At 54.3% G+C, this 27,850-nt stretch overlaps 2 protein-coding genes across 2 annotated transcripts; both read left to right on the plus strand.

Moving 5' to 3' along the window:
* Window positions 1–4,106: 4,106 nt before the first annotated feature.
* IUM83_05528 (jerky protein) lies at window positions 4,107–4,933 on the plus strand (the record flags this gene model as incomplete). The annotated part of the gene is made up of 2 exons (XM_067929670.1): window positions 4,107–4,736; window positions 4,871–4,933. The coding sequence occupies 2 exons, from the start codon at window positions 4,107–4,109 to the stop codon at window positions 4,931–4,933; spliced, it is 693 nt and encodes a 230-aa protein (XP_067799550.1).
* Window positions 4,934–16,450: 11,517 nt separating this feature from the next.
* IUM83_05529 (Retrovirus Polyprotein) lies at window positions 16,451–16,789 on the plus strand (the record flags this gene model as incomplete). Its single annotated transcript, XM_067929671.1, has 1 exon — window positions 16,451–16,789. The coding sequence occupies one exon, from the start codon at window positions 16,451–16,453 to the stop codon at window positions 16,787–16,789; it is 339 nt and encodes a 112-aa protein (XP_067799551.1).
* Window positions 16,790–27,850: the final 11,061 nt, after the last annotated feature.

Consider the following 27,850-nt stretch of genomic DNA (forward strand, 5'->3'; position numbering starts at 1 on the left):
GGGGACTCGAACGACTGCAGCACGCTCAGCTAGAAGCCCAGCATAATCAACACGCCCAAGTTCGGGCTGCCATCCAGCTGCAGCAGCATCTGGCCATGATGGTGGATCTTATTAAATTGGTCGCTGCTCAGTCCAAGAGCAAGGATTAGTGGTTTCTCTATATAGTTTCTATTTGCTCAGTCGTCTTTCTGTTCAGGTTCAATGTGCGTAGTGATTCTTTGCCGACTCCGTGTGAGGTGCTCGCCGGCAACGAAGAGGCCGGCGCATATTGTTGCCCGAAGGCGTTCTCGGATCTGTTGCTTATCGACCCGACCTCTGTGAGAAGTATTTCTTGGTAACAATAATTTTCCTACGACATTACAAGACGCTTAGATATCACTACATGGCTAAACCCTAGATAACTCCTGTTGTCGCGGTAATAACAACAAAAAGGAAAAACTGTACCGGTGGTAGCAACAACGCTTTACAACTCTGGTGTTCCCAGCCAAGTCGCAGATGACCTAGTTCGCTTAGTTGTCTGCAAATATGCTATTGCACACTCCTCGATGTCACAATACTGTCTAGCAAAGGCACACAACATCACCAACCAACCATAACACACATATTATTATCGCCACTGTTGCGTTGCAACCAAATCTCACTATCAAGTAATACATGAAATGACACATCCTCATACACACAGAACTCCAAAAATATTGAATTTACTTCTCAAATACCAGACTTGACGCCGTATCACAAATTTGTCACTTCGATGCAGGCAACAAAGGCTTGCCTAGGCGGCTGCCTTTTGCGGCTCGAGTAGCCAGCGCGTTTTCCGCCGTCCGCTTTCTAGCGTCATCCAGCATTTTCTTCGATGAAGCTTTGAGGGCTCCAAAGTTGAGCTGATCTTGATTATTCGACCCGTCAGGACTTGGGCATTCAACTGTGCCAGGAGCCGAAATTGTGCTCATTGGGCGGCGCTGTTCCTCCAAGGCGTCTAGACGACGAAGAACGTGTTTATAATCCTCAAGTGGGACTGTCCGCGGCTTGGAATCTTGGCTCTTCGTCTCGGTTGGTTGTGCACAACTCGCAGCAAGCAGCATGTTGATTTGCTTCTGTTGAATATCGAGCTGCTTCTTCAGTCGGTCTGTCGTAGACCTTTTCAACTCCAATTCATCTTCCATCTGACTCATCCGCCCGCAATTGCTGATTTTCCAGGATTAACATATCCACGGATGGAATATTGTGCGCGACTTGATCGACTTGGAATTGATCTTTAGCTTGAAGGTGGGTATCCTGCATTAGGGCATTGTGCTGCTCGTTATGGGCGGCTGGGTGGGATCGGTTTGTCGCCACAGCTGAGCTAACTTGATGCATGGTGCTGAATTGGCCGAAGAAAAATGACCGCAGCTGATGGGCCTCTTTAACTTCAGTTTGAAGCTGCAGATCGGAGGCTTTCTTCGCTTGGAGTCGCTGTTTCTTAGCAGCAACTTCTTGTTGCTCTTGTTGTTCCTCGTGAGCAAAGTGCTGCGCGTCAATTTGCTGGTGAAACAACTTCTCGTTCTCCAAACGAACCAGCTCGAAAGTCTTGAGCTGCTAATCCGGCTCTCGACGGACAACAGCACAACTACACTCCTCCGTGGCTTTCGCTGGAGAGCGCACTTCTCCAATTTCAATGCAATCCGGCCGAACCCTGAGTTCGTTGAAATGCTGCTGATGGCGCCAATTGTCCACGTCCATTCGACTCTGAAAGACCTCGTGATACGTGTGCATCATCTGGAAATTCTGATCTTGATTTCCATGAAGAAGTTCGATTTGGAGTGAAGGTTCCTCTTGCACATCCTGCGCACGCTTCTTCCTGCCTCTCTGTCGCTTCACCTTCAGCAAACTGTTTTTCCACAAGGCACCTACATATTCCTCTCGCTCGATCAATCCAGCGATTGAGACACCCCGACGTAGACATGCTAGCTTTAGCTCGTCCTCATTGAATACGTTTAGGTGTACTCGAAATGCCTTCATGCCTTGAGCTGTTCCGAAATAATCAATAATATTTTCTACGTCCAGCGGCTTGTCATCACGAACGTCACCATCATCCACATCATAATCAGCGATAACCACACTTCCCTGTTCGTCATCCTCCAACACAGGTGGGACATGCTTCCCAGCTCGGGGGGCATTGACAACAACCCTGTCAATGTCTGCAACCGCAGTCCACGCCGAGCAATGGGTGAGGGCAACCGTAATCAGGATATCTCTGACGAGGAGAATTTGGGACGGCGAAATACTCAGTAGCTCCTTCCTCTCCTTGTTGTTTTCGTCGTGAACTCGGAGTAAAAGACCATATCGCGAGGCCATGAGCTTGAACATCGCCTCGCACTCGACAGGATAATCGGTATGCAATACGCATCGGACGTAGCTGCGACCACCATACCTGGAGTAGTAAGTCATGACCTCCTCCACGCGAACCCGTAGATCGCGGACCGTAACACCAACCTTGACGATCTCCAAGTACCGCTCATCTCCATCAAATCCAAACCGAGAGCACACAGAAATGATGTACACCCCACCTCCGTCTCCAATCCAAGCATAACAATTATCTGGATCGTCGGCGACACGGTGGGGGTACATGATGGGGTCAAGCGGTCCCAGGCTTGACAGGGGATGCATCATCACTTGAATTGCCGCGCTAGGGTTCGTGTTTTTTGTTAGTTTAGCTTGTTCAACGGACTTCCTGGTTGCCCGAAGTACGTCCCGCAAACGACTGTCCCATTTTGCAACGAGGCGCTCCAGTAGTTCAACCAACGTCGCATCTCCTTTACACACTACACCCTCCTTGAGCAAAACCATTGCCGCAATAGGTATTGGATCTGTACGGCGATTCCAGCGAATATCTCCAGTGGTACACTCTTCATGACCGACTTCCACAACTCGTTCTAGAAGTTCCTCTTCAACGTAATACTTGCCATTGAAGAAGGTGTCCACTACTTGTGCTGCACTACTGCACTCCTCCCCCAGGATAGAGGCAATTTCGTAACTCCAACGAAAACCTTGCCATTATTGTATGTCATCGATCGGAGTGGCCTCTCTACGCGCCGCAAGAGCTCCTGGTGGTCTTGTACGTCGAGACTGGAGTTTTCACGCCGCGAGGATAACATTTCGACTTCACCGCGACAGCGCAACCTAAAATAAAGGTCTTCGAAGTTGAGGCTGCGACGATATGCCCAGTTGTAGTGCCTAGTCTCTATTTTGTTCGACTGCATTCGCTTCTAGTGCAAGTTTGTGTTGAAGTCTGGCAAAGCATCGTTGAGACTCGTATTCAACCCAGCATGTCACCTAAAAAGCGATTCCGTCGCGATACCCGGTGTCGACCTTATTGCACACCGGAGCGCGACAGCAACTGCGACACCATCGGTATATAGTCAAGCGAAAAAAATGAAAACCCTTTGAATATGCACAATCAATTCCGATGAACACTTACGCTTTGATACGTTTAAACATTTAGCATAACAAATACTCCCAATATGTTTTTATCATCCACCCCGGGGTTGGTGGACTGCCTACCGTAGTGTTGGAAGCAATAATCTTTTTTCAGGGTTTAATGATTTTTTGGGCTTTTTCCCCTAAATTGACGTTTTCAACCCAGTTCTTACGGAGGATCCCTGTTAAAACGAGAATAAACACTTTAGAAACAAAATCCCTACGAAGAATTCACCTTGTACTGCCGATTTTGACTACCATAAGCGCCGAACACTTAACTTTTGCGGGATTGACGATCTCCGTTACCCCAGGTTGCAGACCCTCTAAGATGACCAAGAACGTATTACCGGCGGTGATCGAGTCTGCAGTAGCTCCTGCATCAACCGCGCAGGGGCTACTGCAAACCCCATCATCACTGCCGACTGGTACATCGCCTCCGCTGTCGCTAAGTGCCGGAGCTGCGCGCAAACCTGTCGATTGAGGAAAACCTCCATGTGCTAATGTGTCTAGACACAGGTGAAAGCCAAGTCGAAGTCGCCAAGGCGTTTGGCGTTAGCCCAACAACAATAACCAACATCAAGAGAGACAAGGTGCGCATCCTGGCGTATTGTGTCGAAGCATCGAGTGCGTCGGCAATGCAACGGCAGAGAATGATCACCTCCCATGCCGTGGAGGCAATTCGCACCCGTGTGACGCTCCCGTTCGATGCCAAGATTCAGATCATACAGCGTTTGGAGGCTGGCGAAGGCGTCAAGCATATCCTAGAGGCCTACGGCGTCTCGGCGATATCAAAGCTCATCAAGAACAAGACGCGCATCTTGGAGGTGGTTGCGAACGCAGAAGACTGCGCGGTGCTGGCGAAGAAGAACCTTCCGCGTGTTACCACGTCGCCCGACACCAAATGCGATAGCACCCAGCCTCCCGCCAAGCGCAAGCACGTGACAACTACGCTGCGCCAGAAACTCCAGATTCTCGAGCGCCTTGAAAGCGGGGAAGCGCCGGCCGACATAGCAGCTGCGTACAACATCAGCCTCCAACAACTGAATAAGATCGAGACCAACAAGACTGTTGTCATGACTCGCTGTGCCGAAGGTCAGGATGCTGCATACTTGGAGAGGAAGGATCTGGCGTTTACGTTCATGGCTAAATTTCGAGACAACACTGACATCAAGAAGTGTGTAATGATTTCGCTTGCCGACAAAGCGGCGATTCTGAAGCGCCTCGAAAACGGAGACGTGCAGAATGCGATCTCGGAGGATTTTGGCGTCAACGCGCAGCAGGTGGGCCGGATTAAAGAAAGTGAAGCACAAAAATTCTGGTCGCCTGTGCGAACCCTAAGATGCAGCAGAGTTGAAGCGAAAAACCCGATGTCAGTGCTCTTCGTGATCTCCCGCCGCCGAAAATGTGCAAGCAGGTCAGGCTGTTCGATGAGGACAAGGCTGCTGTATTCAAAATGATGACCAACCAGGTTCTGTAAAAAGATATCGCCAACGAGTTCGGTGTAAGTGGCACGCAGATAAACGCATCAAGAAGAAGGCTTCAAGTTGAGTTGGAGGACTCTAGAATCGGCAAGCCCGCATCAATTTCAGGATTTCTGATTGACCTATCAGGTGCTTGGTTTCGGTCGTTGCGCTGAATCGATAGGTTTTCGAGCCGAAGTTTTTTTTTTGCGCTGGATACATACCAATTACGTTTTTTATGTTATCAAGTTGAGTTTCAGGACACCGACGCCGACAAGCTTCAAAGTTTAGGATTTGATAAGTTGTCGTACCGGTTGCATTTCTTTTTAATTATGAGAGCAGTTCCACCGCTAAATGTAAGTGTGGAATCACGACAATATTTCACTCCGAACACAACAACAACATGGCATTGGTCTGAGCAAACACGGAAAATATTATTCTCCGCGTCGGTGTCGATCGTGACCGATAATGTAGTGGGTCTAACTTGACTCACTACTTTAGCTTACACGTTGCGCAACGTGTATGAGGAAGCGTAAGTACTTAGTAATTACTTAGGTTAATTATATTTGAATACACAAATATAAGTTAAGTAACAAAAGGATTCCAAGTGACTTAGATTAGGTAAAATGAGAACTGTATTGTTTGTAAATTGATCTTCCTCTAAAATCTGCTAAAAACTGTTTATCATCTATGAAAGGGGTTGGCAGCGGCTGGCTGTCAGAGCCCCGCTAATATGCATGTCTCTGATTGGTAGAAAGATGCTGCTTTCTACCAATAGGATCTTTTGGGTGTGTGTGGACCACTCACTGTGGTGGTCCACTTCAATGTATCCATCGGTGTGTCTTACACCAATGTGAGGAAGTATCCAAAACGTTTAACAGATAACCTATCTGTTAAATTCACAAGTGGCTTGCAGCCACTTGTACGTGTAACCGTTACACCATCCCCCCTTAAGGTTAGACGCGCGGGGTCTCCGCACGTCAATCTTTGGAATTGACCATTCGTCAATTCTCCGCGTTTGGAGAAGAAATCCGCGCTCATTCAACGATGAGCGCGCCTCAGAAGAAGTCCGCAAAGTCGATGGGGAGTCATCTCTCCATCGACGACTACCGAACGCCAGAAGGCGAAGTACGGTGACGTCGTCGACTTCGACGACGACGATGAAGACATGGAGGGCGAGGAGGACTCGCCCTCTAAGCGCAAAGAATCAGTGTCGAGCGAATCGCTCGACCCTCATGCCAAGAACATTCGCCCGCGTGAAGGGGACGAATCGGACGCTTCGAGTTCGAAGCGTTCGCGTACTGAGAGTGATACCCCACTCGCTTCAGCTGGGGCTCTCAGTACTCCGCGCGCTGCTGCTGCAGCGCGTGATGTTAAAGCTCAAGGCTCTCCGCGCGCTGCGCCTGCAGCGCGCGATCCATAGATGCCGTCCGCGTCCGAGATCGCGGACCGGTTTGGGAACTCGGTACCTCCGAATGAGGTGCCGCTGTACGTATGCAGCGCCATCAAAGATGACGCTGTGGCTGCCGAGCTGCACTTTGATGCGGAAACGCATCAAAGGCGCGATTACTACATCGGACTCTTTCATGAGCTCCGATGGTTTCAAAGCAAGAAGACATCTTCTCGCAGCAAAGTGCCCGAATGGCAGGCACTTTGTCAAAGCTGGAACGCCTTTGTTGAGAACTTCAACAAGAGGCCGAGTGCTTACCGTGATCGGATTAAGCAAGCGCGTGATCGCTTCGAGACGTACTCGAAGCGTGGAAAGCTGGAGCAACTTCATGTTGCTGCTGAGGAGGCAAATGTGCCGTGCGCTGTGCCCGAGGGCTTTCAGTGCACGAAGTGCTTTCAGGCGCGGTCCGCTTGAGCGACCGCGACCTGAACGGGTACACGTCGTTCCGTGTGCCCGAGAGTCTCAAGAGCTCCGTGCTAAGTTCTTAGCACGTGAGGGTTCGGGCGCTGGCGATGATCGCAGCGCTCGCTCTACCTCCGCTGTGCCAGCGCGTACTGTTCTTCGTACGCCCTCACCATTTCCGGAACGTCCTCCAGCAAGACGTTCCGCGGCTCCGATGTATCTTGATGGGGAGGAAATCCTCTCCAACGAATACGAAAACGAGCCCCTTGAGGATTCGTTTTCGGGATACTGTGGTCAACAATCCGCTCAACAATCCAGCGGGTTGAGCCGCGGGCGTCACGGATCGGCGGTGGCGGGGTGGGAACACGCCCTGGGTATGATCAGCCCCGGGCTGATCAGTATGCGCCTCTCCACGACCGGGTGACCGTCGTGGAGCGTCTACAGGCGCTGAGTTCGCCGCCCTAAAACAGGAGCTGGCGAACCAGAAGGCCCAAGTCGCGGCGGTCTCGCAGACCGCCTCGAATATCCAGGTCGACCTGGGGACCCAGATGAAGGGTTGCTCCAGCGCGTCCGCGCGCTGGAGGAGAGGTTGCTCGTCGCCGAGGCCAAGTCCTCCGCTGCTGCCTCGGCTCCTGCCGAGGCTTCGGGTCAGCCGAGCTAGATGGCTCGTGCTGCCGGTATGGCTTCAGCCGTCCGACGTAAAAGGTCGGATGGAGGCGCATGCTAGACGGTATGTCTAGCGTGTATGCGTTGCCGTGCCGTGCCAACACAGTGAACGGCCCGATGAAGCGCGGAGCAAGCTTGCTTGCTCCGAAATCCGAAACTGCATGTCTAGGCAGGTTTTGTGTAGCTAACAAAACTAATGAACCAACTTTAAATTCATTTGTGTTGCCTCTGCCCGCATTGTCTGCGTTCAGCTTCTGTTGATCAACAGAAGCTACTATTGTGTCTTGGACAAACCGAATCACGGCTTGTCTTTTGGTGATGAAACTGATTGCATCCGAGCTGAAGTCATTCAGCTCGCTCTCCGCTAGAGGCCCGGCCTCTGCGTGGTTCTTGCGGTGTCTGCGCCCTGCGCAGACCCGTGGTCGTTGGCCTTGTTGTTGGGGAGTCTGCGCCCTGCGCAGACTCATGTGGTTTGTCCATTGTTGCAGCTGACACTGTGCAAGTGTCAGCGGTTTCTGCGGCTGCTGTGTTGCAGTCGTAGATCCTCCCCACTTAAAGTGGGAGCCATCACTCCGAGTAAACTCGGGAGGCGTGGATGCCGCATGGCATTCACGTAGAACGGTGTATGCCCGGTCGAGGCATGCACTGAGTTATTGATGGCAAACTCTGCCATCGATAAACACTCGCTCCAGTATTGGAACGAGTGAGCGTAGCTCTTTAACATATCGACGAGCACGCGATTCACGCGCTCGGTTTGACCGTCCGTCTGCGGATGATCCGCAGTCGACATGGAAAGCTGGCTCCCAAGAAGTGTAAACACTTCTTGCCACAGATGCGCTGTGAAGCGCGGGTCTCTGTCCGACACGATGTCGGACGGCATGCCATGGTGTTTGAACACCATGTCGACGAGCAGACGGGCTGTCTGCTTCGCGGTCACCTCTGCTGGCACCGCAGCAAGATGTACCATCTTGCTGAAACGGTCTACAAAGACCACAACACCGGTGTTCCCTCCGCTGTCCGGGGGAAGACCAAAGATGAAGTCCAAAGACATGGACTTCCAACACTCCGACGGAGTCGGTAGTGATTGCAGTGGAGCCTGCGCGAATGGCGCAGGCTTCACGCGTTAGCATACCTCGCAAGCACGGATGTACTTGCGCACCCACTATACTGGTGGTGCCAGTAGAAGTCGCGCGTGAGAAGGACGTAAGTCTTCTCACGTCCGAGATGTCCCGCAGTCGGGGCATCATGATACTCGTACATGATCCTGAGTCGCAGGTCATGGTCATTTGGCACGACAACGCGATCCGCGTTGTCGTCGACTGCGTTGTAGAGTAGCAGTCCGTCGTGCACACGAAAGCGGTGTGCACGCGCTCGAAGGTGCTTGGGCAGCTTCTGACGGGACTTGTCAGAAGGCGCTGTGCCATAGGCCAGCAAGAGCTTCGCGTCCGCGTCGTGCGCGTACGCGGCCTTCACATCATCCAACAGAGATGATGTGGGTTTGCTCGATCGCATGGCGTCAATGGCATTGACGTCAACAGCTTCTGCATAGTCTGGCCGACGTGATAACGCGTCGGCCACCACGTTCAATCTTCCGGGTTTGTATTCGACCCGGAAGTTATACTCCGCAAAGAATGAGAGCCATCTCGCCATTCTTTTGTGAAATGTGGCGACTTCACTGCGGTGCGCAGTGAAGCATGGTCGGTGTAGACCACAAATGGTCTACTTCCAAGCAAATACACTCGGAACTTTGCGAGTGCATACTTCATGGCAAGGAGTTCCTTGTCATGCACCGGATAGTTGCGCTCAGCTGGCTTCAGCTGACGCGATTGGTAGACGACACGATCACGGCCCTCGTGATCGTGCTGATAACGCGCATCCGATCGCGAAATCGGATGCGTCACACACTACGTGAAATGGGCGATCTTGGTCAGCCACTGCCAAGATCGGCGCCTCAGTCAAGCCCCGCTTGACTGTATCGAATGCCTTTGGCAATCGGGTGTCCAATTCCACACAGCTTCTTTCTTAAGAAGCTGTGACAGCGGGCGGATCTTGCCCGCATAGTCCTCCACGTACTTGCACAAGTACGTGGCCAAGGAACTGCCTCAGTTCCTTGACACTTGAAGGCGTTGGCCATTCGTTAATCACTCTGACCTTTTCTGGGTCAGGGCGGACACCATTCTTCCCTACGAGACACCCGAGGACGGGTATCTCGCTCGCCCCGAAGATACACTTCTTCAGGTTCGCGTAGAGCTTATGCTTTCGCATAAGCTCTGCGTATCGGAGATGCACCCTGTGCATCTCTACGTCGAGTCTTCCCGTCCACAGCCCGGCTGTGGATGAATACATCATCGAAGTAGCTCGGTGCGAAGTCGCGCACCGAGCACAACAAGTGCGTCACGCACCTGTTGAAAGTCGCATTTTAAGCCCCTGTGGCATTACTAGCCATTCCCAGAGCATGCCGCTTGGCGTGCTCACTGCCGTGAGAGGGATATCGCTCTCACGCATTAGGATTTGATAAAATCCATCTCGCAAGTCGAGAGCACTGTAAACGGTGCTCCCGGCCATCGAATCGATGATAACATCTTTTCGTGGTATCGGCGTCTGCGCCGGTACCGTCGCATCGTTCAGCTTGTTGTAGGCATGAACGATGCGCCATCCGCCCTGTGGCTTCTTGACACAGAACGTCGGAGCACTGTGCGGGGACTTTGATTCCCGCACTTGTCCTGCTTTACGACGACTTTCAAAGAAGTCGTCGATCGCTTTCACTTGCTCTCGCGGCAGTGGCCACTGCCGCGTGACACAGTACTTCGTGCCCGGCACGAGATCAATCTCGTGCTGAATGCCCTTATCCTGCGGAAGCTCCGCAGGAATGTCTTCCGGGAGTACGTCTTTGTACTCCCTCAACAATTCGTAATAGGGACTCGACTTCAGCGAGTCCCAACCTTATTCCTCGAAGCGCTCTCGCTTCGTCTTCGCACTGAGAGTGTCTTCACTCTCAGTGGTACTTCCCATGAAGAGCTGCCTCAGCTCTTCGCTCTCGCTCGTCGTTCTTTCGCTGTCCGAAAGAACGCAGACTTGTTCGATGCGTCCATCGTGCAAGTCGCGCGTGAAGCGCTTCCAGCTCATGGCTGGAAGCGAAGTCAACTCCGACGCCGTCGTCGGAGGACTAGCGAGTTCCATGTCACGATACTGGAATCCAGTATCGGTGCGCGTCAAGACGCTTAGCGTCTTGACATTCGGCGTCACCGCCGCAGTCTGCCCAGCAGACTGCTCTTGTTGCGTCTCGGTCCCGGACCGAGACTTGCGCAGCGTTTTCCGCTTGCGCCGTCTTCTTGTTGTGCGGAGCCCGGCTCCGCACAGTTGTTCTTCTTGTCCAGGCCCGGCCGTGGACAGTCGTTCGCCGGCGGACCCTGTCCGCGGGCGCGCGGTATCAAGCCCGGCTTGACCGCATTTTCCTTCGTGCAGCCCGGCTGCACGGTAATGTGTCCTTCGCCGGCAGACCCTGTCTGCGGGCGCGCGATATCAAGCCCGGCTTGATCGCATGAGCGCTTCGTCGTGCAGCCCGGCTGCACGACAGCATGTAATTGCGTCAGTGCGGTACGTTTGCAACCGTCCGCACTGTTTGCAGCGTCAACTCCCGGAGTTGACACGCCTTCGTCACCTCGACGCCAATCATTGGCGGAGCCCCTCATGACCGAGGGTGCGTCGGCTCCCGGAGCCGACGCGTCGTTGTCGACCTGACCGCTTCGGGTCAGGGACTGTCCCTTACACGCTTGAACGTGGGTGTTGGTTCCCGGAACCAACACATCTTTTTTCTTCCGACGTCGGCAGCATTGCCGACGTGGGTCTCACTTGTGCGCGCCCTCGCGCACTTCCTGGGCACTCCGGGACAGCAGCATAAAGCGCTGTCTCGACTGGTGAGCCGCGCGCACCTGCTGGTGCGCGCGCTGCGGTAACAGGGCCATCGCTCTCTGTTCCGCTATCGCGTCCGAAGCGCACGAGCGTGCGCTTCTTCCAGTCTATTACCGGATCATGCCGTGCAAGCCACGGCATGCCCATTACTACGTCGAATTTATCGTCCAGGTCCAGGACGATAAAGTGTTCGACAAACACTCGTTGTTTGTACGAGAAGCGCACGTTCACGACGCGCTTCTCGGTCTTCACGATGGCACCTGTTGCCAGTCGTACCTCAGAAGACTTCGAGGTGTATCTACCTCCTCGAAGTCAAGTCTTGACAGGCTTCGTAGTCGAACAAAGTTGTTCGACGCGCCTGAGTTCACAATGCTCGAAGAGAGTCACTCGCTCTCTTCGAGTAAACCTCAAGATGACTAGGTTTGGCCTGTCATCTTGTTTCTTGCAGTGAGAGCTGGTCTCACTGGGGCTGCAGTCTCAGTGTCGCGTGCCCGATGTCGGCACGCGCGACTGCATTACCAGTAGGGCGCCCCGCGCCTACTGGATGTTCGCGTTTTTGTTGGTCCGCGGCGATGCCTAGCATCGCCACGACGGCCACCTCCAGGGGCATGGGAGCTGTGCACTCCCGTGCAAAGTGACCGATCCTTCCGCAACGGAAGCATCGCACGTTACCTCCCTGCTGCTGGTAACCAGCAGTTGTTGCGCTCGAGAGGTCCATTGGCTCCGGACCTCCCGTCCTCGCTACCGGGCGCGGTTGCGGCCTCGGTACGTTTACATGGAGTTTAGCCTGCCGCAGGCTAAACCCTTCTTGCATGGCAAGAGTGATAGCAGCTTCGAGAGTACTCGGGTACTCTCGGAAGAGATAGGTCTTCACAGGCCCATCTCTAAGCCCCTTCATGAACGTGACGACCTTGGTCGCCTCGTCAATCGGGTTAGTCACGATATTTGATACCAAATATCGTGCGCGCTGCGCGTAAGCATGGACGTCATGCTTACCCTGCTGAAGGTCGAGGAACTCCGCCCTCGACCGGAACTCGTTTGCGGGGGCTCAAACGCTTGTTTGAGCTCCTCTTTAACACTTCGTACGTGCTGAAGCACGTAGGATCGGAGAGTCGGCGTCCATACGCCCAACTCCTTGCGCGTCCGCCAAGGCAGGACATGGCGAACGCGACCTTCGACAGCGGGTCGACGATGCGTCGAGCCGCTATGGCTGTGTCGAGTTCGACAAGCCATCGGAGGAGAGGCTCGCCCTCTCTTCCCACATATTGCTTACGCTCAACTTTAATGGTTGAGCACGCGGTGTCGTCCCTGACGACGCCGTCACTGAGAAGCAGCATCACGCTGCTCCTTCATGATGAAGCCCAGAGCAACACCATGTTGCTCCGTCGGCGATAGCGTACGCAGCATTGTAGCTATCGCCGCTTCTCCAATGACTGTTGACAGTCGTTGGAGGGCCTCCCACTCTGGGTCAGACAGGTGGGGGCAGTCAGCGCGTGCAACATGCGTTGCAGGCGTGTTGGAGCTCTCCATGGGCACCTCCGTGCTCATGTGGTTATCGGCTCCGCGTTCGTACGCCGCGTACGAACGTCAAGCAGTCGGTCGTTGGACGGACTACAAAGTGCTTCCAGGTGTAGTGGGTCTAACTTGACTCACTACTTTAGCTTACACGTTGCGCAACGTGTATGAGGAAGCGTAAGTACTTAGTAATTACTTAGGTTAATTATATTTGAATACACAAATATAAGTTAAGTAACAAAAGGATTCCAAGTGACTTAGATTAGGTAAAATGAGAACTGTATTGTTTGTAAATTGATCTTCCTCTAAAATCTGCTAAAAACTGTTTATCATCTATGAAAGGGTTGGCAGCGGCTGGCTGTCAGAGCCCCGCTAATATGCATGTCTCTGATTGGTAGAAAGATGCTGCTTTCTACCAATAGGATCTTTTGGGTGTGTGTGGACCACTCACTGTGGTGGTCCACTTCAATGTATCCATCGGTGTGTCTTACACCAATGTGAGGAAGTATCCAAAACGTTTAACAGATAACCTATCTGTTAAATTCACAAGTGGCTTGCAGCCACTTGTACGTGTAACCCCGTTACAGATAACGCAGTGTGGTGAGCGGGCCCATCGACGGCATGGTCTGCTACATGAACGGTTTCGTCTACATGGAGCTCGCGATGCGGGTTCTCTCGTCTGGTAGCACGTACGCGTACGCCTACTACGTCACCTCTGTTTCGGCTCAACTACCTCGTTGGTCCTTCGCCTTGGCGTGCTGTATTCCTAGTGGGTTGACCGGCATTATGAGGTGGATACACGTGTGGTCTAGCCTCAAGGCACGGACGCAAACAATTTTAGGCGCACCCAATTACTTTTTATCAGTTTACATGTACGTAAAACGTTTGAAGTGGTGTGGAATTTGTAAATGCCAGTTATTGTGATATCAAATAGTGCACCACAGCGCATTTTTCACGACTCGATGAACCCAAGCGTTGAAACCTGGTAAATAATAAAGGGTTTGACATTATACCGATGTAAAATTGCGTGTAACAAAAACTTGTAGGATGTTTTTAGGTATCCCAATAGTGTTGATATACTTCACAATAAACATGTCAATTTAATAAATCGCATACTGAAAGCTGGCGTTTTAACATTGCATGTACTGAATACTTAACCGGTCCGGGAAAAAAATCACAGTTAGATTTTTTCATGCTAAAATCTTGCTTTTAGATTGGTTGAAGTACTGTGCTATGCTACACACTACGGTCTCTCGTTGAATAATAATATACATACATGAGAGATTTGTAGAAAACAAAACTGAAACTTGATTGGCTGTTTTTCTAGCGAGAAAAATCTGGCAATTTTTTTACGTAGCGATTTAGCCCCCCCTCCCCCCTCAACAAAAATAAGAAGGAAAACAGATCGTTTAAACTGCCTGCTACCTACAGGAATTGACAGGAAAATTAATCTATAAAAGATACTGCGTGACACAGTGTCGGTGTAGTATATAGGCCGTCAGTTTCGAAGTCAGGGGGGGGGGGGGGTTGAAGTGGCGGCGCCACGCGTTCTTCTCCCCCTCTTACATCCCTCTGCAAGTTGTGTAGAGCGCACAAGTAGATGAACTGTACTTTCGTATTGGTTAAATTAATAATCTATTTAGGCCCAATTAGCGGGCATCACATCGTCAATCATAACGATATCAAACACTCCCACTAAATGTTCAGGCACATCAGATCTCAGATCGCATCCTGTGTTCATCACACGGGTTCCAAGTTTTTGTTAAGACGGCTGTTAATCGATCCTTGGTGTGCCTAAGATTACTCTATTCACTTGATTTCGTAGGTCACATGGCATTACAGCTGTAACGGGCCCCAGTTACATATGTAGGTAGGTTGAATTTACATAAGGAGGTGAGTCAGCACACGGCTAGCCGTGTGCTGATACGGCATTGCCTGATTGGTTGAAATAGGGGGAACCAGACCAATTTCACCCAATTAGGTGCTGACCTGTATTTGAGTGGTTCGCAAGAGACCAGGGGCAGCCACCCTGGCTCTAAAATAAAACAGAGTAGATTTTCACCAAGACTGACTACTTGGTCTTCTTAATGCCGACTCTGAACCTAATCTTCCTCACGCTACGTGTGAGTTAGTGACGGGCACACACCTGGTAGCACTTAGTAGCCCTTCCAACGACCAAGACCAAGATAAGCCAAGTCCTGACGTCTGGACCTTCGGGGGTGACCCTGGAGCATGATCCCCACACCTCACACGCATTGAGTGGGAAACTCTCCACCGCCTCGTAGCGGTGTCAGGAGAGGCTGTCGTCACATCGCTGCTGAGGTCAGTGATGCCAAGCCGCCCAAGAGTTCATGGAACGCGAGCTCGCCGACGTGAATCGGCGGGTGTCAACTGCCTCGTGCATCATCACCATCTTATCGACACGGCGTCGCAGGTGCACGACTTCGTGTTCGGGATGCGTGAGGGCATGATGCGGTACTGTCTAACCCGCGCTGAACCCTCCTCCCTGGAGGAAGCAATTGCTCTTGCGCTCTGCGAGGACTACGTGGTGGCGGCGTCATAAGCCCGAGCCATGTCGGACGCTTCTCGGGTTTCAGCGCCCGATCCAATGGAGATCGACGCCATTCAAGCGTCGGGTAATCGACGGCGCCCATCTCATAGTGGGGGCAGTGGACGGAACTCTCGTCCCCTGACTTGCCTCCGCTACCAGAAGATTTGTCACCGCGTGGCGGAATGCCCCGCGCCAGCGCCTGTTCTCGCGCACGTCGATGCCGACGCTACCCCGGTCACTCAATCAAAAAACGGACGGGGCTAGTGGGTGCGGGGCGCCCTACTGGCTGGAACGAAGGCCCAGGTCCTCCGGTGACAACCGGACCTTCTAACCCTCCCATGCTGTACGCACGTTTCAATGGCACCACTACGAATGGCGACTCGAGACTGATCATTGCCAGGCATCATGTCGCCAGTGCCCGGCGCCCACTACACGCGTTCCTGGACTCAAGAGCGACCAATAACTTCTTTCGCGCGTCGTGTCTGTCGGTGCTCCCTGAGAGATTTCGAGTCCGGACCGGACCGGTCGAGGTGGAAGTCAAGCTTGCGAGTGGCAAGGCCCATCGGGTTGCGCGGCGCGAGGTCTCACTGCCGTATACGTTTGATGGCTTCCGCAGCAGTGATGACTTTCTCGTGATCGAGATGAATTATATGTTCGACTGCATCCTAAGTATCCTAGGCTTACACGGTATCAGCCAGTCAATGTCTGGCTGGCTCGGTCAGGCAAGCGTCGACGCGGCTTCGACATTCGTGAAGTGTTTACGCACCTCTTGGTAGCTCCAAGAGACTGGCCTCAAGTCACCGTTGTAGACAAGAACACCACGACGCGAGTCGTGCACAGAGCGAGCGATGGCCCTCTATGCATGGCTTGTGCTGTGTTGTTAGATGTGGATGACAGCGTTCCCTCGCGTCAACGCGAGGACGAAGACGGGGTGGTCGAGCGAGGGGCGCTCTCACTGCCCAAGAAAATCAAGAACACGGCGATCGACCATGAGTTCCCGCTTGAACAATGCAGCGGTAGAGCGTGAGTTCCCGCAAGATGGAGAAGGCGGTCGAGCATGGGTTCCCGCCGAGTTACAAGTCGGCGGTGGAGCATGGGTTCCCGTCGTACAACGCGACGACGGTCGAGCAGGGGTTCCCGTCGCACAATGAGTCGACGGTCGAGCGTGGGCTCCCGTCCCAAACTGAGCGAGTGGCTGGACGCGTGTTACTCCCGCAACCCGATGGCGCAAATGAGCACGTGGTGCAACTACGTGCCTCCGGTGTGGAGGAGCATGGCCTCCCACACCTAGAGGAAGATGATTCGTCGGGTAGCGAAACTGACGCGTCCTCCTCGATCACCCGCTCGATGCACAAGAGGAAGAAGTCGAAGCGTTGATTGAAGCCTCATCCGGAGCCTCTGGCGACAGCCACTCCACCGACAGAGTCGGTGTCTGTCCTTGAATACGTCGAGGTAGTTCCACACCGATCGCGCGTTATAGAAGTCGCGAGTCCGCCTCGCGAAGCGAAGTCCATCACTCGCCTCCCAGGGCTGTCCTGGAAGAACTTCATGCGATCCCTGAAGGCCGGCGAGATCGAGCAGGTGTGGCTAATCACCGACTCGAGTTCGGCGGAGCGTTCAACACCGTCGAAGTCCATGGTGGTGAGTTGTCCCGACCCAAGAATGCCGAACCAAAGTCGGTGCGCGAGGAGCGCTTTGCGGCGCAATCCTGGGGCGCTCTGCGAGAGTCGGGCAACCCGGTGTACGAGACGGCCCGCGAGTTCGCTGACATTTTTCCCGACAAGATCCCCGCCGAGCTTCCGCCGGATCGCGTAGGACATCATGAGATCGACCTCGCGCCTGGAACGAAGTGTTGTGTCACTCGGCAGTGGCCGCTTCCGCGGGATCAGGTGAAAGCCATCGACGAGTTCTTCGAGAGTCGCCGCAAGGCAGGATGTGCGCGAGAGCATATCGCCGCACTCGAGTCCAACCTTCTGCGTGAAGAAGGCCACGAACGGGTGGCGCATTGTCCACGCGTTCAACACGTTGAACGATGTCACCATTCCCGCGCAGAAACCACCCCACGGAAGGACATGGAGCTGGACGCCATGGCGGGTAGCGCGATCTACAGTGCCATCGACCTAACCGATGGGTTCTACCAGATCCTGATGGGAGGGTGCGATATCCCGCTCACCGCAGTGAGCACGCCGGGCGGCATGCTCTGGGTGTGGTTAGTAATGCGCCAAGGATTGAAGAAGGCGCCGGCAACATTTAATCGCATGGTCTCTCACGTGTTGCGTACACTTCGCGACGTCGCACCGAGTTACTTCGATGATATCTTTGTACACAGTCGCGCTGAGGGCAAGCTCAGCGCCGTGGAAGTCCACCTGAGACACCTTCGACAAGTCTTCCAGGGGATGCGAGGCAACCAGCTGTACGCAAACTTGAAGAAATGTGTGTTTTGCGCACCGGAGATCCCGGTGTTAGGCTGCTATGTGAGCAAGGATGGAGTCCGTGCTGACCCCGAGAAGGATGTTCGTGGCCGACTCCCGCGAATCCCACCGAGCTGCGTCAGTGGCTGAGCATGATAAACTGCTTGCACAAGTACACGAATGACTATGCCAAGCTGATCCAGCCATTGTCGTCACTACTGAAGAAAGACCTATGGGATCGTGACGACAGGAACACCAGGTCTTCTTCGACTCGGTGAAGAAGAACTTGTCGTCCACGCCCGTCTTGATGTTAGCGGACGAGTCGAAACCATTCCTCGTCGTCTGCGACGCAAGCAACTTCGCCATCGGGTGTGCCCTGATGCAGTTCGACGAGGAGGTCCGAGAGTGAGTGGTTAGCTACCAATCTCGCCAGTTGAAGCCGGCGGAGATGGATTATCCAGTGCACGACAAGGAGCTCCTCGCCATGAGCTACGCACTGGTCAAGTTCAGGGTTTACCTGCTCGGGGAACAGACAGTTGCGGTTTACACCGGCCACGCATCGCTGCGGACAGCGATGAAATCGCCTCATCTATCTATCTCAGCGGATGGCTCGTTGGCTGTCATTCTTCTCTGAGTGTAACTTCGTGGTACACTACATGCCCGGCAAGAACAACATCCTCGCCGACGCGTTGTCTCGGCGTCCGGGCTACTATCCACGCGAGCGACTTGGGCGTCAGACACCTGACGATGAGGACGAGTACTCGTGTTCGACATGTGTGGCGTCAAACTTGTACCTGATGAGCGTCACCCCTGCGATGTCGTTGCGAGAGGAGATCACTACCGCGTATGAACACGACGCAAAGTAAGCTGCCATCGTGTCACACCTTCGCTCGCCCAGGGACGCGACACTGAAGGCTCTACCGCGCTCTATTCGCAGTCACATCGAGCGTTATAGTCTCGATGGCTCTCTACTGATGTACGCCATCGACCACTTCGATGCCCCGAGAATCGTGGTGCCGAACGACGGAGACCTTCGTGCGCAGATCATCCACGAGTATCATGATGCTCCTGTCGGAGGTCACTTGGGACGCGAAAAGACTTTCGCGGCGGTGGCGCGAGATTTCTACTGGCCACACTTGTACAAGTGGGTACGCAAGTTGGTGCGCACTTGTGAAATCTGCCAGCGAGTGAAGCCGTCGCCGTCCTCACAGGCCCCACTGCGCCCACTCCCAATCCCCACCGAGGTGTGGCGCTCGGTGTCGATGGGTTTTGTCTTCGGGCTACCTCCCGATGAGCAGGGGCTCGTGGACCGGTTCAGTAAGATGGTCCACCTCACACCAGTGTCCGACACCATCACCGTGAAAGAAACCGCGGTGATCTTCCTGGATGCGGAGTTTAGACACCATGGATAGCCGGAATCGATCGTCTCCGATCGAGACCCCCGCTTCGCCACCACGTTCTGGTCCAAGCTCTTCGAATGGCGTGGCACAAACCTGAAGATGTCGACCGCAGCACATCCGAAGACGGATGATCAGACTGAGCGTGTCAACCGCGACGTTGAAGACGTGCTCCGGGGCTACTCGACATCATTCCCGAGCTGGAGTGCATTCTTGCCGTTGGCCGAGTTCGCCTTGAACAACGCTGATCACTCGTCGACGGGTCTGACTCCATTCTTCATTAACTCCGCGCTGCACCCGCGCGTCCCCGCTATGCTTGCGGTGGGTCTCCCCATGGGATCACGTACCTCCACTTTTGGTGGGGAAGGAGCTGCTGCTGTGGACTTACCGCCGACAGAGACGCCGGCGGGGCAGACACCGGCCGCGACGCTGGTGACGCGACACTCGTCTTCGAGTGCATTGAGCGCTAATGGCGTGACGCGCGCCCAAGTGAAGAAAGACCTCACCGCACCGAGCAACGCGGCGACTCCACTCACTGACTGGACGGAACGTACTTTGATTGACCCCGCTGGCCATTCGGCAGCGCATCCATCGGACTACGCAATAGCCAACTATGCGCCGATGCCTTCGGCGTACTCCACTGATCACACAGCGGTTTCGGAATTGGTGCTACAACGGCAAGCTATCACACGGTTTGTGTGAGATGCGCTGCAAGCGGCAGTGGCCAAGCAGAAAGCGAACACGAACAAATATGAAAAAAAACACAGATTAATTCCACACGGGCGATCGTGTGTTACTGTCTGCTGAAGGTATCCGATCCTCCGCCATGACAAACCTCGGCGCAAACAAACTTGCACCACGCTTCATCGGCCCCTTCACGATATTTGAAGTCCATTGGTGATGCATACACGCTGGACATCCCGTCCTCGTTGGGCCTCCACCCAACGCTCTACGTCGGGCGCCTCAAAGGTTACCGGCTGGCCGAGATCTCGGGTTCGATTCACCAGGAACCCCTGGCGGAACGTGTGTCGGGCGCCCAGCCCGACGTGACTCACGAGCCAACGAACCATCTGAACGAGGCGCCCGCTCGCGTGGACGTGCCCCAGACTGAGCCGACCCGAAGACGCAACTCTCCGAGTCCCGCTGACGCGTCAGCAACTCGCGATTGGACTGACGAAGCTTAGTCGCCACGCGTACGCGCGCCAGGCGCGATCCACCTCTTGCTCGACATCTGCCTGAGCGTCCCACGATCGATTCACCGCATAACCAACTTCGTCCACGCCCGGCCAACCGGGCGCAGTACCGCCGTGAGGGACCACCGCCGATTGTTGATTCGGCGGGCGAACTCCGCTGGATTGTCGACCATATTGTGGCGCCCGAAGATCCCCCTGCCACACGAGGCCGCACACAAGACCGTGGCTCCGGTGATCACGCAGCCCCGACTGCGCGTAAGTACCGGGTACGCTGGCTCGGTTTTCCTACTGAAGAGGATACGTGGAAGGATCGCGCCAACCTTCTCCGTGACGTTCCAGATATTGTTCGCGAGTACGAGAAAGCGCTCGAGTCTGCGAGCGATGGCGAGGCGAGACCCGAGCGAACGAGAACGCCAGCGACCCGACGAAAGAGAACGCGAACGCGGAGAGCGGCTCTAGTGCGAACGGCTCCCCTGACCGCGGACTCGATTAGCTGCTCGAGCGACGTCGAAGGGCGCCCGCTTGTACTTGCCGATCCATCCCGCCAACTCAACACCGATCGGTCGCTCGTCGAGCTGCGCCTCCCATTGGACTAGTGTTGGTCGAAACGTCCCACATGACGCACACCCTTCCGACACACTGACGAAACACATCCGATCCTGACCCCACGCGTCTTCGCAGTCGTGCTGCCGAAGCTCACCGATTGAATGATCCTGAAGCATCTTCACGCAATACGCGAACCAAGTCGCGAAGCCCTGGCCTTCGCGGGTCATCTTGTTCCAGCGCCGGATGAACGCACACCACGAGAACTAAGGAGCCTCGTGCGCGAATCCCTCGATGTTCTTGCGTCGCGTCGCGCGGAAGTGATCCTTCATGGTGTCCAGTGTGTCGGGGCGTTCAGCGCCCGACAAGTAAAACAAGTTCCACGGCGCCAGCTCGTCCTCCACTGGATCCTGCGCGACCCCGACGCTTCTTCAGGCTCCGTGCTTGGCATTGGCGTGTGTGCCGATGAGGTGGCTTGGTGTGTGCTAGGTTGCTGCGTCTCCATCCTCTTATATCGCACGGTAGATCGATCGCCGTTCCGCCGCCGCGTCAGGCTTCTCCGGTGTTCTCCGGGTGTCTTTTCGAAAGTGTGTGTTTGTGCTTATGTTGCGGAAGCGCAACTTTAAGAGGGGGTGATGTGATGGGCCCCAGTTACATATGTAGGTAGGTTGAATTTACATAAGTAGGTGAGTCAGCACACGGCTGATACGGCATCACCTGATTGGTTGAAATAAGGGAGCCAGCCCCCATTTCACCCAATTAGGTGCTGACCTGTATTTGAGTGGTTCGCAAGAGGCCAGGGGCAGCCACCCTGGCTCTAAAAGTTGATTTTCACCAAGCCTGACTACTTGGTCTTCTTAATTCCGAGTCTGAACCTAATCTTCCTCACGCTACGTGTAAGCTAGTGACGCACAAACATGGCCCGTTACAACAGCGTCCTCTTTTACACTTTTATTTATAGATTCCCTGAAGTTAGTAGGACGGCTGGGATCTGCATCGTAACGTTAGAAGTAAGTATCTAATATGTTTCTCACAGAGCGAAAAATATATTTTTTTGGCTCATATGACCGTTCATTATACGGCTATATTTTGGCATATCACAAGATGTCATTACAGCCAAAACACATGTCAATCCTGAAAATTATAATTCTGAAACCCCACTTTTCCGGCACGACGGCAAGGAGAACCGCGGGTGGCTCCCAACTATCTGGCGATCGGCCCCAATCAACGCAAAAGGTACTGGGGATGCGCAGGAACCGCTCCGTCGCGGCGCCGCGACCCTGATGACCAGGTTGAGGAGCAGCGCGGTCATCGTCGTGTCGAAGGATCATCTCCATGATGTGAGGAACGTTGCCCGCGCTATGCACAAGCGGGGCCGGACCATCATGTTCAAATGGACGTCTTGATCGCGAGTTGACTGGACCATGTGGAGCGCGATAACCAGGAGCTGCGTCACCGGATGCATCAGCAGGCCACATCCGACCAATATAAAAAGTAGGATGTATCCATGTAGGCATCACATAATACCTCCAACATCGTGACTGGTCCAATAAATCGGGGCGTGAGCCTGTTCGCGTCGAAGTTTATCATCAACGTGGTTGAATGCCGGTCATGGACAGTAACGCGTGATCGTCCACGGCAAATTTCTCCATATTCTTACGGCCGCGACGATCTGCATTCTCCTTTTGGCGATCGATCGCAGTCACGATCGCATCGTGGATATAGCGAACCACCGGCCGCTGCAGGAACTCGTTGGTAGCCGCTGCGTCACGCGGCAGCGGCTCCGGATTGGGGTCGAATTTTGCAGGAAGTGGCGCGGCGGCTTCCACCGCGGCCGGCGGGTCTTGATACTCAAATGCACGACGACGCTGACTCGGATCGATCAGCATCCGATCCGTCCAGGCTGCGGTATCGAAGGTGTCGCCCTCGTAGCAACCCGCGCACGTGATCCTCTTGCAGGGGCGTCGGTTGGTATCTGCGGTTCCCTCTCCCCCCCCCCCCCCCCCCCCCCTGTGGCAGCACGCGTCCGCGTCCCTTTCGTTGTAACTTGAGATCCACGTTCCGTTAACTTGTACGTTGTGAGCGCTTTTACGATCAGTGCTGTCGGAAACGGCAGTGCCTTTGTCAGCTAACCCTATCTATCAAGCGCTTCACACCAAGGAGCGCTGGAACACCATGATATTGCTCGAAGTTGAGGAGAACGGGGTGAGCCCGTCGACTCGTGTTCTACATTGTTGGTGGCGAACTCGACCATGGACAGGAAGGAAATTCATGACTTGAATGGCGTGGCGAAGCTCCTTAGCACGTACTCAACGACCCGGTTCGCGCGTTCTGTCTGGCCTTCCGTCTCTGAATGTGACGCGGTGGACATAGCCGACCGCGTCCCCACCAACTTGAACAACTCCGTCCAGAACGCGGCGGTGAAGCGGGGATCTCAATCCGACACAATCGAAGTCGGAAGACGTGATGTCGGTAGACGATATCGAAGAACATCGTCGCGGACGGTTTAGCGGTGACGCAGCAAGATGCACCATCTTGCTGAGACGATCGACGAAGAAGAGAACACCAGTGCGGCCTTGCGGATTGCGAGGTAACCCGAAGACGAAGTCCATGCCCACCGAAAACCACGGTTCCGTTGCCATCGGCAGAGGTCGAAGCTGAGCCTGCTTCGATGGAGACGGCTTCACACGCTTCACTGGAGCATACCCACTACCGTGCTCACATGTATATATGCGGCCAGTAGACAATGACGCGAATGTCTTTTCGCGTCCGAGGTGGCCGCCGGTGGGCGTATCTTGGAACTCGTGGATCAGCCGAACTCGATTCATGGCGCGTCTGTGTGGAAATGCAGTAGGTCACCAGGCCTCCGTTTCGTCCGTAGCGGTCGACGCGGGCGCAACTACGTGGGTATAAGCGGTACCGCGCTGCTGCCGATGGATCTCTCAGGTACTTGGTCATCTCCGCCGACGTCGCGTCTGACTCGTACGCGGTCGTTGCCAGGTCACGAAGCGGGCCGGTCGCTGCAACCTCGACAGCAGCGACATCGAACTTGGTGAGTGCGTAGCGCATGACTAGCAGCTCCTTGTCGTGTACGGGGTAGTTTCGCTCCGTCGCCTTCAGCTGGCGTGACTGGTAACTCACGAATCGTTCGCGTCCCTCAGTCGCTTGCGTCTCACACCACGCGGAAAGACATGAGGGGTAGGGCAGCACCAGGACAGGCGCGGTGGACAAGCTCGTATGCACCCCATCGAAGCCATCTTAGTGCTCGGGGCGCCATGACCACGTGGCGTCGGCCTTGACGGATGGTTGACGGAAAGTTGTTCGATTAGTGGTGAAGATATGTCGCGAGACGCATCCACAGCCGCGACTGCTTATGGTCGTGACGAGTGGGTCGCGCGCAGATGGCCTCGATCGTCTCGGAGTAAGCACGGACACCTTTCTTGCTGACGTATCCCCCGAGCACAGGAGTCTCGAGAGCGCAGAAGATACACTACTTCAGATTGGCGTACGGCTTGTTCTCTCGTATCACCTCGAACACCTTCCGCAGGTGTTAGAGATGTACCTCGACGTCCAACATGTCGCCCTCGGCACAACTGTGAATGAAGATGCCGTCGAGGTATCTGGAAGTGAAGTCTCCGTACGGCCGAAGCAAGTTGGACACCATGCGGTTGAAGTTGTCGGGGGTGTTTTTGATCCCCTGTGGCATCACAATCCATTCCCGCATCATCCTGCTAGGTGTGCTGACCGCAGTCAACGGCACGTCGGTTTGAGCATCAAGATTTGATAGAAGCCATCCGTCAGATGGATGGCGGTGTTGCTAGATATGGTGTCCAGCACCATGTCCTTCCTGGGGATCGGCATCTACACCGAAATAGTGGCGTCGTTGCGCTCGTTGAAGGCGTGGCTGATCCGCTGGTTGCTTTCGTCCGTCTCTCGGCGGTAACTTCTGTGGCCAGTACACGCATTACTGATATGAACGTCTGATCGATAGTCATCACGCAGAATGTCGGGCTGGAGTGTGGGAACAGGCTCTCTCGAACGTGGCCGGCTTGCCAACGACTCTCAAAGAAGGCGTCAATGGCTTCGAGTAGGTCGCGAGGAAGCGGCCACTGCCGCGTTACACAGTACTTATAATAGGTGCGAGGTCGATCGCTTGCCGAACTCCGCGGTCGGGTAGAACAGTAGCTGGGACCTTGTCCGGGAAGGTATCGCCTCCATGAACTCACACACAAGCGGAACGACTGGGTAGCCGGCCGCTTCAAGCGCCGGCAACGACTGAGCTGCGTAGCGTGCCTGGCGAGCACCCTTCGGCTCAGCTCCATTTGGGCGCGTCCTCGCGTCGGAAGTTGGGTCCGACGCTGGTGCCGACGACCGCGATCGGCTCGGTGTCCTCGGCGACGATCATGCACACTTGCTCGTTCTCGCCCTTCTTCAAGTCACGGAGGAAGTGTTTCTACGAGAGACCAGACAACCGAGTGATTCTCGGCGACGTCGCGCGGTGGACGTGCGACCTCGATGTTGCGTATGCGCGGAGGCGTCTCCCCGTCACCCTCCACCAGGACTGAGATCACCTCAGACTCAGTCTCGATCGAGAATGCCGATGGCGCGCTTGGGCGGCGTGGTTCGCGACGGCCGCGACGTCGAGTGTCTTCCGAGGCTGCCGGTAAGAGCCCACGCTCTATCATGGCCGCTGAATGGCGGCGCCGTGACACGACATCGGCGTTTGGACGCGCTTCTCTGGAGACGACCGCGTCAACTTCATCAGGGAGCTCCCGCTCGATCAACCGCGGGGACCCATGTTTGACAGCATGTGGGAGACCATGCTTAACCACATGTTCCTGCACTTCGTCACTGGTGAGCCACTGCTCATCCTGCGGAAACCCATGCTCGACCACGTTATCGTCTACTTCCGAGAACCGCTGCTCATCGGGACGTGGGAACCCAAGCTCGACCACCTCAGGCACGTCTCAAGAGTTCTAGTCAAGACCAGCACAGGTTGAGTGTTCGCACACCGCACACGAAGGGCCTCAGGTGCAGTACGGACCATGGCGTCAGAATCCATGACGGCAACGTGCGGGCACCGGTTAGTGGTTCCGCACAGGAACGCTACCACTGTATTCACAGCGATGTTTCACAGCGATGTTTCACAGCGATGTCTCGGGGGCGGACTGTGCCAGGCAGCCAGTTAATCTCAGGCTAGCGGCGGGCAAGCCACAGCATGCCGAAGACGCAGTCGAATGAGCCACTCCGCTCGATCACTAACACTTTCTCGGAGCTACGGAACCCATCGAAATCGTACGCTAAGGCCACGGAGAACCGCGGTATCCGCCGCGGCTTCCCATCAGTGCACTTGTCGTGGATGAAGTCTTGACTTACTACTCCAGGTATGGTTGTCGCAGCTACGTCCGATGCGTATTGCATACCGATTATCCTGTCAAATTGCGAGGCGATGTTCAAGCTCATGGCCTCGCGATATGGTCTTTTACTCCGAGTTCACGACGAAAACAACAAGGAGAGGAAGGAGCTACTGAGTATTTCGCCGTCCCAAATTCTCCTCGTCAGAGATGTCCTGATAACGGTTGCCCTCACCCATTGCTCGGCGTGGACTGCGGTTGCAGACATCGACAGGGTTGTTGCCAATGCCCCCCGAGCTGGGAAGCATGTCCCACCTGTGTTGGAGGTTGACGAACAGGGAAGTGTGGTCATCGCTGATTATGATGTGGATGATGGTGACGTTCGTGATGACAAGCCGCTGGACGTAGAGAATTATATTGATTGTTTCGGAACAGCTCAAGGCATGAAGGCATTTCGAGTACACCTAAACGTATTCAATGAGGACGAGCTAAAGCTAGCATGTCTACGTCGGGGTGTCTCAATCGCTGGATTGATCGAGCGAGAGGAATATGTAGGTGCCTTGTGGAAAAACAGTTTGCTGAAGGTGAAGCGACAGAGAGGCAGGAAGAAGCGTGCGCAGGATGTGCAAGAGGAACCTTCACTCCAAATCGAACTTCTTCATGGAAATCAAGATCAGAATTTCCAGATGATGCACACGTATCACGAGGTCTTTCAAAGTCGAATGGACGTGAATAGTTGGCGCCATCAGCAGAATTTCAACGAACTCAGCGTTCGGCCGGATTGCATTGAAATTGGAGAAGTGCGCCCTCAAGCCAAAGCCACGGAGGAGTCTAGTTGTGCTGTTGTCCGTCGAGAGCGGATTATCAGCGCAAGACTTTCGAGCTGGTTCGTTTGAAGCACGAGGAGTTGTTTCACCAGCAAATTGACGCGCAGCACTTTGCTCACGAGGAACAACAAAAGCAACAAGAAGTTGCTGCTAAGAAACAGCGCCTCCAAGCGAAGAAGGCCTCCGAAATGCAGCTTCAACTGAAGTTAATGAGGCCCATCAGCTGCGGTCATTTTTCTTCAGCCAATTCAGCACCATGCATCAGTTCGTTCCGCTGTGGCGACAAACCGATCACACCCACCCATCCATAACGAACACCACACTGCACAAGTGCAAGATACCAACTTTCAAGCTGAAGATTAATTCCAAATCGATGAAGTCACGTACAATATTCCGTCCGTGGATATGTTGATCCTGGAAAATCAGTAATTGCTGGAGCGGATGAGTCAGATGGAAGATGAATTGGAGTTGAAAAGGTCTACGACAGACCGACTGAAGAAGCAGCTCGATATTCAACAGAAGCAAATCAACATGCTGCTTGCCGCGAGTCGTGCACAACCAACCGAGACGGAGAGCCAAGATTCCAAGCCGCGGACAGTCCCACTTGAGGACTATAAACACGTTCTTCGTCGTCTAGACGCCTTGGAGGAACAGCGCCTCCCAATGAGCACAATTTCGGCTCCTGGCACAGTTGAAGGTCCAAGTCCTGACGG

Source organism: Phytophthora cinnamomi (assembly GCF_018691715.1).
Source record: "Phytophthora cinnamomi strain GKB4 chromosome Unknown Contig4, whole genome shotgun sequence".
Taxonomy (NCBI): Eukaryota; Oomycota; class Peronosporomycetes; order Peronosporales; family Peronosporaceae; genus Phytophthora; species Phytophthora cinnamomi.